Source organism: Sciurus vulgaris (assembly GCF_902686455.1).
Source record: "Sciurus vulgaris genome assembly, chromosome: 3".
NCBI classification, from domain to species: domain Eukaryota; kingdom Metazoa; phylum Chordata; class Mammalia; order Rodentia; family Sciuridae; genus Sciurus; species Sciurus vulgaris.
Genome location: NC_136463.1, coordinates 160,266,537 through 160,281,281, shown reverse-complemented (window position 1 = coordinate 160,281,281; position 14,745 = coordinate 160,266,537). Strand labels below are relative to the sequence as shown.

Genomic DNA, 14,745 nt, shown 5'->3' with positions numbered 1-14,745 from the left:
GAACGACTTCGCATCTCCTTGTGCACTGTGTGAATGTGTTTTATGTAAATTCATTAAATTAAGATGGCAAGGTCAAAGGGTAGGCTTGTTTTACAGTTTGATAGACACTACCAGTTTCTTTCTGAAAAGGTGGAACCAGTTTGTACCTTTACTCAGTATCTTGACAGTATCTTTTCCTGTACCTATATTAATTTTCTATTAATATTTTTAATTTTAGCCAATTTAATAGAAATAAAATGGTTGTTTTAATTTCTATTTTTCCATAGTAAGCGGTGTTGAGCATTTCTTTTATATTGCTATTGGCCATTTGTAGTTGTGAATTACCTACTTAACCTGTTTTTAAATTATATTGTTGGTCTTTTTCTTGTTAATTTGAAAGAGAGCTCTTTGTGTATTAATGAAATGGCACTTTCTTCATATAAATAGGAAATTTTTATCATTTTATTTTGTAAATGGTTTTTTGTCTTGTATGAATTTTTATCTCATTCACATTTATCACTCATGTATCTTCTAATATTATAAAATATTTATTTCACATAAATGTTTTTCTAATATTTTTCTCTATCTTTTTGAACTTAAAAATACCTATATGACTTTCTATTAGTATTTAAATCTTCGTTTTATCAGGAATTACAATTTTTATGACACAAATTAGGAATTCAGCTTTAGTGTTCCCCTGATGGCTAACCAGTTTCCCCAGCACCACTTGTTAAATAATGTATCTGTCCCCACTTTATTATACACAAAATTCCTACATATTTGATTTTATATCCTGGGTATACATACCCAGACACAGGGACACTAACAACACTCCAGATACTGTCCTAGAAAAACAGGATTGTGGAATCATAACCACTCACTGTGTTGTGAGTGGTGTTTACTACTTGTCAACACCTTGAGGCAAAGAATAAAGATTACCAACTGTCATCGGCAATGAAATGCAAGCTAAAAAGAGCACCTATTTCAGTTTATGGACAGGGTTTGCTTCTCTTCATCAGTGACCTGGAAGCTTCTCAGACCATAGGCTTCTAGCCTGGAATCCACTTTAGTTTCTCATTTAATCTCAGTCATTGCTGGTCCCATAAAAGCTGTTAAGTAGTAATAATGTTGAGTGCTTATATTGTACTTTTCGTCCCCAAAGTGCTATCTAAACATTGACTAATTAAATGCATTGATGAGAGGAAGAGATTTGCAGAGGAAAACTGATATCTGGTTGCACACCTGTGAGGGGATGATTCAAAAGGCCTTACTTCCCTCTTTGAATGGCACTCAGCAAGCAGGGGAATAAAAAGCTGGTGACATTATTTCACTTCTGTTAAAAATTTCCTGGGGTATCTTCTAATTAGTCTGGTTAAACTCACCTTTTATCTATCTCCCCAGATATTCCCTTTCTACATTCCTAGGGCTATTCAACATCTTCTTTTGATGTTTTCTCTGTTCATTAATCATAAAATCATAGAATGTTCAAACTGAAAGGGATCCTTATTGATCACTTAGTTTTGAATGACTTAGCACAATCAGTTTATTTTGTAAATGAGGAAACTGAGGCATGGAGAAGTTATGTGACCTACAAGAAAAGTCATACAAAAAAAAGAAAGAAAGAAAAGGTCATACAAGGTCATACAGCTTTACTGGGGACATGGTTGAAAATAGAAACCAAGATTTCTTTCTTTCTCTCTTTTGCTTTCTTTTTTTTTTTTTTTTTTTTTTTTTTTTTTTTCCGTACTAGGGATTTAACTCAGGGGTGCTTTACCACTGAGCTATAGCCCCTTTTTATTTTTTATTTTATTTTGAAACAGGGTCTCACTAAGTTGCTGAGGCTGGCCTTGAACTTGCAGTCCTCCCACCTCAGCCTCCAGAATCACTGGGATTGCAGGCATGCGCCATTGCACCTGTCAGAAACCAAGATTTCTAACTCCCACTTCAAATCTCAATCAGCTTCATCCTCTTTGTCTCTCTTTGGGAGAGACACGTGTGTTGTCTTTCTCTAGGCTTTATAACTTTTTTCCCCTATCATTCTTTCCCTATAGCTCCTTCCCTTCTTTGCTTTTGGCCTTCATGTTTCCTGACTCTTACAGCTCATTCCCTTATAGGATCAATGTTACTTTTCTTTTCTTCTATTCTCTGTCTCTTTAAAAGCAACTTCTGTTAAGATGTCTCTGTTAAGATGTCACCACTGAAGTCCTCTCTGAGAAGCCATCTTCAGTTTTTCCTATACACACATGTGCAGGGAGTTGCTTTGTTTTGCCTTGTTTTTTTTCCAATGTAATTGCTTCCCTTTCTAATAAAGTTACTTCTCCAATTTTGGTAAATATATTAGGATTTAAGTTGATGGCAAACCTATTTTTGGTCACAGAATTTTGTGTTACTTTATGAATTTCCCAGTAATTCAACCACTAATACACACACGTACACATATTTTGGGCTTCTTCTCATTTACTAGTCAATGAATCAGTAATGCTATAACAAGAGCCAAAATGAATAATAAAGACAAATCAAATTTCTTTCAAACATAAACCCAACAAAGAAGCAAAACTCTGATCATCCTTGGGAATTTTCTGGAACTGTCTCAGTTTGAATCATTTTAATCTATTTTCCCCATATATAATACATATGCACCTATCTCAGACCATATGGTCTGTTTTAGGCTCAAAACATTTGAACCACATTATTGTCCTTACCCTTTGTAGATGCTTCATTAAAGTTCTATAAAGTTATAGCTTGCCTGAGTCACACCCCTTTGAGGCACTTAAGGACAGAAAAACTGAAATAAGTCCCATCCCATGTATTTTCCTGAATAAGAAATTTGTACTCTGGCTTTGTCTTTGCCGTTCTAACCCTTGAAGATAATTGAAATTGAAATTCCTTTGTCTTTTATCCCCTAAGACTTAGTTTCCAGCAGGAAACAAAATATAATGTAATAGGAATGATTATGGCCACTCACAAATCTACCCAATTACATTAAACAACATCAACTTATCACATAGTTTCCAAAGTCTTAGTAGAAATTGTCACCTTTAGAAGGGGGGAGTGTGGAGATGGGAAAGACAGTGTAATGAGTCAGACACTATTACCCTATATACATGTATGATTACACTATTGGTGTGACTCAGCACCATGTTCAGCCAGAGGAAGAAGAAATTGTGCTCTATTGGTGTACTATGTGTCAAAATGCATTCCGCTGTCATGTATAACTGATTAGAACAAATTTTAAATAAAAGAAGATCAGATAAGAGCTAATTGGTTGACTTAATCCTCAGCAGAGTGCTTGAGTAGCCAAAATCTAAGTCCTATTCAGCCAACTCATAATGGATAGGGCAAAATGGAGAACGGGTAATTAGAGAAGAGATAGTTTTGTATTTATGAACAAATATCCCCCATTGAGCTATGATAAGAAACTCGAAGGTTAATTGTAGGAAAATGGAGTTTTAATCAACTTATTGAAATAGAAGTATCTCATAAACTTTTGATGTTATGCTTTTTATTTTCAATTTTTAGCAATTTGTGGATGGAAGAAATACACTTTAGAACTGAATGAGGATGCACACAGAGAGTACACTGCCTGTTAGGGTTTTCATACTTGGGCAGAATCCATGAACTCATTTTTCCCACATTCCCATGAACTCACCTGGCCTTGGTCACTAGACTTTATCCACCTAATTATGCTGAGAAATGGCACACAAACCACAAGGCTTCATGGTTGTCTGGGTAAGCAAATGTGATTATACTCGAAATTATTTTGCAATATATGGCAATATTGGTTCTTTCATTTCATCAAGCTGACACATTCCTAGTGAGTGGCAGGTGACTTTGTTCAACATAAATTGAGTATTTTGACTAGACTTTTAGAGGGAGCCATTTGTCAAGTGCAGCAGCTTCTTGTCTGAGTATTCTCACTAGTTGTTCAGAATGACTCATTTTGAAATGGAAGGTAACTTGACTACTCAGAGGAAGGGAATTAGCCAATACGTAAAGAAATTTGATGAGAAAGAGACTTTTCTGTCCTTTTTCTGGTCCAAGTTACTAGTGCTCTGTTTCTTTTCCCCTGTAGATTTTGAATTTTGTGGTGGTACCAAGGGAGCGAAGGTAAACCAACATAAAAGAATCATTTGTGCCCTTTTCCCAATCCCACAAAGCTCTATTGGCTTCAGACCTTGAACATGACACTGCAATTTCCTGGTGCCACACATGAGTAATAAGCAGCTGTTTCTGAAACTGTGGTTTGGAGAAGGCAGCACTAGGTTATTTTTTAACTTAATTGTAATTTTTGATTGGTGTGCAAGAAAGTAAATCAAATAAAGTCTGTTGTCTTAGTCTGCAAGAAAGCCATAGGCCTCAAATTCCAATGCTGACCATCTTGACCAGAATAGAAAAAGGGGAAAATGTGTATCCCCAAGCTGGAAGTTCAACCAGGCAGCTTTCGTGAACTGCCTTTGCACAGGAAGGATAAGCGTATTTGGTATGTCAGTGGACTGGATTGTGGAAGGTGGTATTTGACAGTCCCTTGAGTTCTGGAAATACCTGAAATGATGGGAGAAGATATCTGCTCAATGCTCATTTTGTCTTTGTCCCACAATTGTGATGACATAATTTTAAATTACAAATGAAACTGTATATTCTTTTAACATCTAGTCAGTAGGATACCTCTGAAATAGTCATACATGCACATTCCCCAAGTAAATGAATCAGACCAGTACCTTCCTTAGAATAAGAAATTAAGTTAAATGGAAAACAGAAACAAACTCTTTTTCTCCTGTTTGGACATATACCTTTGCTCAAGGAGATAGGCAGTTTGATATATGAAGAAGGTGGAGGAGGTTGAGAGCAGGGAGCAGAGGAGATTGGGGGCAGGGGAACTACACATGTTTTCTGCTGATTACTTTGTTGTGATTTTGTTCATACAGTTATGTACTTTGGGCAAAATAAATGGAGAAATAAACATCATCTCAGAGGTCTATTTCTCCATTGCTCAAGACCTATCCAGTTAACTAGGCTGGTTAACTAAAACCACCAGCCTTCTAATGCTAAAGATGAAGTGTTCTTGCATTTTTTGATGGGTTGTTATAAAGTTATATTAACCTGTGACTAATTGGATTACAAACAGGAAAAGAGTAAGAAGGATAATTTCCAGGTGTTACAAAGATGTCATCTTATGCTAGTGATTCCAGTTGAGTTTGAGATGTGCCAAGTGTTTCCCTCCAGCATTTTGGCATTGGCCAAAGTGTGCTTGTCCGAGCTCTGTTCTCTTATTTACAGCAATACCAGGGAAGTGGATTATATGGCTTTACCTTAATTTCTACTGATATCATCCAAACTGTGTAACAATTTGATGCCTTTAAAATAGTGATGTATGAAGTTCACACTTTGTTTTCTTACTCACTATAAATCTCAAGTGTCTGCAAGGAGAAATGAACAAATCATAGAAATTTTCCACTTGAATTGTTAGAAATACTGTTATTTATTGACCACTTGCTCTAAGTCAGACACTGTGCTTGGTATTTCCAGTGTATTGAATCTGATCCCCCCTCAACCCTGCAAGGTAGATATTATCCTAGTTTTTCAGTTGAGAAAACTGAGGCTCAAAGCGGTTAAATAATTTGCCAAAGTCTCACAGCTGGAAAATCAATGAGCTAGAATTTGTACCAAAGTCAGCTTTTCTTATTGCACTCGCTTTCATTGCTTCCCAGAGACAATGAAGTTCTGATGGGATATTTAAAGATCTTTAATGTCATCCTCTTTAGGAGATGTAATGAGTCAAACTACCATGCCCTGGAAGATACATCTAAGTTGTTCAGAAGACTAAACCGTCCTGTGGTTATATATGTGCATTAAAAAAAAAAAAAAGTTTTGGCCAATTTTATTGAGGAGATACTTTTGTGGTTTACTTTGCTCTGCTCAGTCCTGGCTTACTCTCAGTAAAATTATAATTTCCTGGTCAAATCCAGCATGAATACACAGTCAGAAAGATTTCCTTCCATACTGCTATAGAGGACTACTGTCACTCTGGTGAGGCACACCAGCTTAGGGTGGACAGAGCAGAGTTCTTAAGTCTGACCTTTCTCAGAGCTGTGTTCTTGGTCAGGAGACCCCATTGGACTTTGCCCCACCTGTTGTCATTTTCCAGGTCCAGTGGCATACTGGAAGTTCTTTTCTATTCTTCTTTTCACCTAGAACCTGATGGTATTAGGCTCCTTGAGCTTTGAACTTATTTGAAGGCACCCTCTTCTATTGCCTGTGTGATAGGGCCTTAACCTTAAGGTTAGGGCATGGCGTGAATAGTGCAAGGTTCTTGGGGCAGTGGAGGGGAGGCTGTCGAAGACACAACACTTGATTTATTTTTGAGCAGTCATTCAAATATGATATATCTTATTTAAAAAAAAAAAAAAAAAAAAGCCCTGGAAGATAGCATACCTGAGCCCACTTTTCATAATGATGAAACTTCTAGACCAGAAACCAGAATAACTGGATTCTGTTCCCAGTGCTGCCAGTAGTCATATTCAGAGACAAGATTTAAACCTTTTAAATACATCTTACCCCTGGAAAATTATAAGGTTTTCCTTTCTATAATATTAAAGGAATGTTTATAATTTCTAAAATTAAACTTAAGAATATTACCTCACTTTTCTAGAACAACAACAACAACAAAAATTCCAGCAACTTCAGCCACTGAAACATGGCCACCAACTTAAGGTGACAAATAAGAATGGCAATTAATCAAGTATAAAGAAGCAAAAAGGATTCCTGAAAAAGTGATCTGTCACCTGGCCCATGCCCTATTTATGCTTCTCCCTAAACCATAGCAGAGTCACTAAAAATGGTTTGACACAAAGATAACCCCAAAATATGACTGCCAACAGCCACAGGAAGGGACAGAAGTGCATTCTTGGTCAGTCGACAAGAACTCGGGTGCCTGACAGGGAGGGACTCTTTCCCCTCAAGCAAGTTCCCTTTTTTTTAGGTTGCCCCATGTAAATTTTCCAGATTTTTAGGTATAAATGATCAAATATCATTATTTTTGTATGGTCAATAGAATCAAATAAGCAGACCTCTCACATATTAAACAATAGCATAGAGTACAAAACAGCATGCAGTTCTATATTAAATATTTTGATGTGAAAGTAAATATCTAAAGATAAGCATAAGAGATCTCTGAGGCTGAAGTAGTCAAAGATAGCTTTCCAGATCAAACCAGAATAGACCTGAGCCATGAAGCCTGTGTAAAATTTAAATAAGCGTTAAGAAGTAAAACTATCAATAGAGAAGATGACATGAGTGAAGACTCAGGGGCAAGAGAAATCATACTCTGTGCAGGGAAATTTTGCTTATAGCAGAATATGAGTTTTTGAGAAATGGGAAATAAGTTGGTACCAATAGTGTAGAGTTAATTTATGGAACTCTTGCATACCACACAAAATGCAAATTCCAGTTTTGTGCCATTTATTCTTATATCAGATGTCTGAGACTTATTAACTCAGTAAAATTTTATGAAATGAATGTGGGAGAGTTTTGTTTAATGATTAAACAATAATTCACCAAAGGTTTGAGAGAAAAAGATAATACATTATGAAGTGATGTCTACAACTAGATTATTTTGTTAATCTAGAGAGGGATAATAAGAGTCTGGGGTAGGGGGCTGGGGAGATAGCTCAGTTGGTAGAGTGCTTGCCTTGCAAGCACAAGGCCCTGGGTTCAGTCCCCAGCACCGCAAAAAAAAAAAAGAGTCTGGGGTAGGATGGAAAAAAGAGACTTACAATGGAGACACTGAAAAGAGAATCACACACACAAAAACAACCCCACATGTTCTGTGATTCTATTTGTATTAAATAGGCAAATTTATAGAGAAAGAAATAACAGGAAAAGATGGGGAGTAATTACTAATGGGTATGGGGGTTTAGAGGACAGTTGGTGAAATGTTCTAAAATTGATTATAGCAGTGCTGCCATGAAGAAACTAAGGACGATCAAATTTTAGCATGTGGAGAGATTTTTTGTTTTTGTTTTTGGGTTTTTTTGTTTGTTTTGCAGTGCTAGGGATTCAGCCCAAGGCCTCAAACATGTTAGACAAGTGTTCTACCTTGAGCTACATCCTCAGCCCTGAATTGCAGATTTTAAATAGTGGAATTGTATGGTTTGTGAATGATCTCTCCATAAAGCTGTTATTTAAAAGAGAGAGAAGGAAATCAATAAAATGTGGTGAATGACAGGATATTTGATGAGTCATTCGCAGCAGATTTTGTACTTTAAATTCAAATTTCCAATGAAATAATAAGAATGACCACTGACATTATTATTCCTTAATAAGTCCTATTAGACTTATTTAGAAGTCCTAGATGATGCAGTATGACATGAAACTTAAGCAAGAGGCATAGTATTAGAAAGGAAGGAATCAGTTTTTTGCTTTCTTAAAACCCGATAAAATCACCTGAAAATGACTAGCATTGATGAAAATGCAGTATATGGTCCTATGTAAGATGAACAGAAATGTCAGTATGTTCTATAGCTCAGCAAAAGTTAACAAAAATATTATTCAAAAGTTTAACCCATAATACATGGGAATGGTATGCAAGTAACAAAACTGGCTTTTATTAAGTAATAATAAATGACGTTTTAATAAAATGCAGACATATAGTAGGTTCTTTGGTAGAAATTCTCAAATGAATTTTTAAAAAGCTCATTAAAGTCCCTAAATAGGAATGGCACTGTACAGTTGGTGAAATATTACGAGAGCCTTCAAAATGTTCATACTCTTTATCCCAGTGAAGCCTTCTAGATAGACAAAAAGCTTCATGGAAAGATGCTCAGTCTTCTCCTTTACATCCAGATGAAAACTCTCATGTCTTCCTCAAGGTCTTCTGTCATCCTCTTTTTTTTTTTTTTTGGTGGGGGGTGGGGAGGTAACTGGGGATTGAACTCAGGGGCACTCAACCACTGAGCCATATCCCCAGCCTTATTTCATATTTTATTTAGAGACAAGGTCTCACTGATATGCTTAGCACCTTGCCATTACTGAGGCTGGCTTTAAACTTAGCGATCCTCCTACCTCAGCCTCCTAAGCCACTGGGATTATAGGCATACACTTCCCCACCCAGCTTCTCTCATCCTCTCTACTCAGCTGGTTTCCATACTGTTCAAAATTTTGTTGTCTCTCTTTAAATGAGTCATTAGGCTTGGTTGTTTAGAGTGGAATAAAATAAGGAAAACTAAATTCAACTGCAGTATCATTACCACAGTTTAGAAAATACTTCATGACACATTGGGAAGCATTTAATGATGGTTCGGTATATGATTTAGTAGTGGTTATTTCTTAGAAAGCATGTGTCATGTGTTGGCATTAGGAGCATGCTTAAAATTGGGGTTTATTAGAGTCATTGGTCCACAAAGAACAGAAATGAAAGGAGGTCCATCCACAACTTCCTAAAGGTTTTGGAGGGGAGAATAAGTTGAGCAATGGTGGAAAACACTTGCCTGACTCAAAAAACAGGATATTTTCTACCCTGTTTATTAAGGAAAATAATTCCACAATTACAAAACCATAATCATGATTTTTTTTTTCTGTTCACTTTCTGCATTTTAGTGCAAAAATAATGTTCATTAACTGTTTCTAAAAATGCAAAGACATGACTTTATACAAAGGAGCAGATTGCTTCTCTGATGTGTTCTATTGCCCAGAGTTTTCCATTGTTTTAATGATTTGAAAACACCATGGCATTGTCCTGATGTTTAAGAGCGATCTCAGTTTCTAGCTGCAGTATAGCTTCATCGTTTTGTAAAGGGCATGATTACATTCTCTGTCTTTTATTTTTTATTCCCAGTCATTACTACTTAGTCACCTTGACATTATGATTTCTCAGTGGACATTTCCCTCAGATGTCACGTGTAAATGATAATTCTAACAATGTAAATTATAATTCTAACAATGAAAGAAGGCATCCAGCTATTTCCAGATTAAATCCAATCTTCATTTTCTTCTTCTATCAAAATCTGCCTGTGTATGCTTATGCATTAATGAGAGGGAAGTAAAGGCAGATCTTATCTTGTTAGTATGTGAAGTGCTGAAGTCTTTGAAGCCCATGAATTTAGTTCAGTGATGAGGGGTCTGACTGACCATGAGTTCCAAACTCCCCAGTATTTACAGGTGAGGTGGAGGAGCAGCAGATGCAAGACACCAGGTCCTGGTGGGGACCAGGGGAGCAGGCAAACCCTGCTCAGAACCAGGTCAGCATCAGGTCAGAATTTAGAACAGTCTTTCTTGTGGTTTTTAAAATAAGGTTAAAAATCTGGGTTTTTGTGTGCAATCTCCCAATTTTTAAATTGGCTTTTTTTTCATTTTGTGCTGGGGACTAACCCAGGGCCTCCCACCTGCTGGGCAGGTGCGCCACCACTTAACTACATCCTCAACACTTTTTGTTTGTTCTCGCTGAGTTGCCCAGGCCAGCCTTAAACTTGTGATCCTCCTGCCTCAGCCTCCTGAGTCACTGGGATTACTGGCATGTGCCACCACATCCAGCTCCAAATTGGCTCATTTTTTAAAACACTACAGTTTTGGGGTTTTTTGTTTGTTTTTACAGGCTGCAAGTGGCCCTCAAACTGCCATCTTGCAGCCTCTTTCTATTACTGCACTCACCGGCAGTAAGGAAACCCATCTTTCCACACTTGCTGTGTTTGAGGGGGAGATGAGGATAAAACTATCTTATTGATTTATCAGAGATTTATCAGATTTAAAACTATCTTATTGATTTATTATTCACGTTCTTCCTATATGTTTCCATCTGTTTTAGGAAACCCACCTCACTGCTCTCACACCACAATGGTGAAGTTGGTCTATTCAAGTGGAGTTCCCATTTGTTGGTCCTCAACCCCCTACACCACACTATAAAAAAAGAGAAATACAAAAGAAGTTTCAGCATCTTCATTTTCCAGCCTCCAGTGGTTTAAACCAGAGTTCTTTGGAGTAAAAATACTATGTCTTTTCTTCCTCAGAGTTGCTGAGAAATTATAATTAGAGGTTTTCCTGTTGTGTAAAGGAAAGGAATTCCTTTCCTGTGTCTGTAAGCCTTCTGTTCTCAACGAATTTGCTTCCCTGTTCCATTTCTCTTTCTGCAGGTGATAGAGGGAAAGCTGGCTCCATTCTTGGGCAAGGTCATTAAATTTGCCACCTCACACGTGTACAGCTGCAGTCTTTGTAGCCAGAAGGGGTTCATCTGCGAAATCTGTAACAATGGAGAGATCCTCTACCCTTTCGAGGATATTTCTACAAGCAGGTACAGAATATCTTATCTTACAAAACACACCTGAGTATGTCATGCAGTTTTATTTGGTCAGATCCAGCCAACTTTTAGTCAAGAACCTCATCTCTGCCTCTTACCCTGGATCAGGTTTGCCTTGTTCTTAGAGAATGTTTTTCACCATTTGGTTTTCTATTTTATTTCCAACCCTTTCTTGGCTACTTAATCCAGAATGAGATCACAGAGTTGCAAAGAAACGTCACCCAACTCTGCCTTATTATGTAATGAAGAGTGTTCAGATTCAGATATAGAAGGAAGACTGGGAAAGGAGGATCCTCACCACCTTTTCAGGGTCAGGTGATAGGCAATGGCAATTGCCCTCACAGAGGAAGACCAAAATGGATCAACTGCTAGAAATACAATTAGAGGACCCTGGTGAACAGCTGCCTGCTCACTATATGCTTTTCTCCACAGATGTACTGCAGTGTGGTGATGAAAGTTTTAGGACCCAAAGGAGAGAAAAGTGGGAGTTTTGTGGGATTATTTTTCTAACCAAAGCAATATTTGGACATCAGCACATCCATTGATTGATGGATGATTTTTCCCCCCACTAACTGGAGATCAGGGTTTTTATTACTGCTTTTCCTGAATCACAAAATGATATATATCACTTTTCCTTTCATCCCCAAAGCATAATAGAAATATACACTGTTTGTGTGTGTGCACTGGCTTCTTTGGCCATGAATGTCATGGCTCATTTCCCACCCTGCAAGGCTCACTTACATTGTGGTTCAGAACAGAAGGTGAGGCAGGCAGCCAGGGAAAGTTGAAGCATGTAGAGTAGAGCTAAGATGGCAAGAGTTGACTCAGCCCTTTTGGCCTCCTTTTTAAACCCAAAGACTATTTGTAAACATTCAGGAACTTGAGTTACCCCACACATGGAAATATGAACACATAAACACTTGGGCATATAGGTATACACACACACACACACACACACACACACACACACACACAGAGTTCAGCCTCTAATACTTAGTCCATAGTTCAGAGTTTAGATACTTTTTTAAAATGTACACCACACAGCCCTGCATGGGGCTGGGGAGGGATGACTTAGGTGAAAGAGATTTGTAGAACAGTGAAACTACTTTGTATGAGGGCTGGGGATATAGCTCACTTGGTAGAGAGCTTGCCTTGCAAGCATAAAGCCCTGGGTTCAATCTCCAGCACCATGGGGGTGGGGGGGGGGGACAAAAAAAACCTACTTTGTATAATACTGTAGTGGTAGGTATGTGACCTTATACTTTTGTCAGAACCCAAAGAACTGTACAACACAGAGTGAACCTTCATTTAGACTGTGGACTGTAGTTAGAAACGATGTATCTGCATTGGCTCATTAATTGTAACAATTTTACCACACTACCATGGAAATGGAAGATGTTAATAATGGAGGAAAAGGCAGGTGGTGAAGATACATAATGTGGCAAAACTGTATCTGTGAAATATGTAAACTGTTCTTTAAAAGTCTATTAAACTTTTTGAAAATGTGTCCATATAAATTTTTTACTCTAAGATCAAAGCTGAGCAGTTTTTAATAAAACCTCTCTGGATCAATTTTAGATTTACAAAGAGAGCTCTGAGTTTTCGTATACCACATACACGGTTTCCCTATTAGTAACACCTTACACTACTGTGGTACACATGTTATAATTAATGAACCAATATTGATATATTAATAGCTAAAGTCATAACTTTTTATAGACTTCCTTATTTTTACCTAATATCCTTTTTCTGTTCCAGGATACTACATTACATTTAGTTGTCACATCTACCTACACTCCTCTTGGCTATGACAGTTTCTCAGGTTTTACTTGTTTTTGATGACCTTGACAGTTCTGAGGTGTACCAGTTAGGCATTTTATAGAATCCCTCTGTTGGGGAATGCCTGATATTTTTCTTAAGGTCGTATTGAGTTTTATTGGTCTGGAAAGGAAAATCACAGGGGTGAAGTGCCACTTTCTTGACATCATATCATTGGTTCATACTATCAACATGATAATCCCCACAGTATTTGCTCCCTCTTTCTCCACTGCTAAGTTCTTCCTCTTCCTCTTTTCTCCATACTGTTTATTCTTATCAGTATGGCCTCAGGCATACTTTTTTTAACTTTAGATTATTCAATATTGCTTTATTGCTCAGACTGTTCCACCAGCTTTGACCATTCACACTCTCAGTTGGCTCCTGTGTCCCTTTGACACACCCCTAGTCCTTGTGGGGTTTTTGTTTGGAACACATTTTTTTGTTTGTTTGATGGTTTTTGTTGAGTTTGGTTAGCATTTTCTTGCTTTCTGGCACTACCAGTTGCTCCAGGCTCATGCTTATCTCTTGTATTTCTTACCCTAATCCAAAATACAACCATCTGTCCAAAGAGACCTGGTTCCTTTTATTGGAGAATGACGGTAGAAACCAAGATCTGAGCATGGGGTTTCACACACATTTTTAAAGCCCTCAGTCCCTAGACTTGTCCCTTGACTGGGGCAGAGGTGCTACTCTCTGACTGTGCTTCAGAATCTCCTTTAAGACTTGGTTTGCTTAAGTCCCAGAATGTGTATCCTCAAAGACTTTATATGATTATAAGTCACCACCAGAAGAATCACTTCTCAAAGTTAGCTGTGGCCATAGTTAGTACTGGATTCTAACCAAAATAACCAGATTATCACACCTCTGGGCTCATAGGGATCTTTACCCAGTAGGAGAGAATATATATGAATATGGAATCCTGCTTCTCCCTTGGCCAGATGCAGTTCCTCAAACTTGCAAAAATATCTGAGTCAGAAGGAGCTCTGACCAGTTTCCCTGGAATTCCAGATTGGTAATACTTTTCAGGAACCTATTAAGCTTCCTCTTGGTCAGTTTCCAGTTAAATACTGGGAGAAGTTTATAAGGTCTGTGGGAAAAGGCAAAAGGAAACATTAATCAAAGATTGATTAAAGAACACCTTTAGTCAAAAATACTAAGTTGGACTGGGGATATAGCTCAGTTGGTAGAGTGCCGGTCTTGCATGCACAAGGCCCTGGGTTCAATCCCCAGCAACACACACACACACACACACACACACACACACACACACACAGATACTAAGTTGCTCATTTAAAATATGTTCATAAAGATATAGTGACTAAATGGATGTGATAAATAAAATTGAATAGTGGGGTAAATTTTAAAATTTATGTATAACTGAAAATTTTATGAATGAAGTACTATAATGTCTGAGGTTTGACTCAAAATAAATCTGATGAGGGTTAAGGAGGGTGGATGTAACTGAAAGAGATTGCCATAAATCTATAATTGTTAAACTAAATGATAGGTACACAGAAATTTACTATGCTATTATATTTTTAATATATTTGAAATTTTCCCTATTAAAGCATGTTTTTAAATCGATATATAAAAATCTCAGGAATGAGGTAATGAGGACACAAGGACACAAGGACCTTGTGTCCTTGACCATATGCTAAATT

The 14,745-nt window shown here is 37.4% G+C and overlaps 1 protein-coding gene across 3 annotated transcripts in view; it reads left to right on the top strand.

The window, feature by feature from the left end:
• Positions 1-14,745, top strand: part of PLEKHM3 (pleckstrin homology domain containing M3) — a 162,700-nt gene that overhangs the window by 131,815 nt on the left and 16,140 nt on the right. For all 3 annotated transcript variants that reach the window (XM_079130585.1, XM_079130586.1, XM_079130587.1), the window contains exon 7: positions 11,103-11,260. In XM_079130585.1, the coding sequence (XP_078986711.1) occupies positions 11,103-11,260 (158 nt within the window). The remainder of the gene's footprint in view (positions 1-11,102; positions 11,261-14,745) is intronic.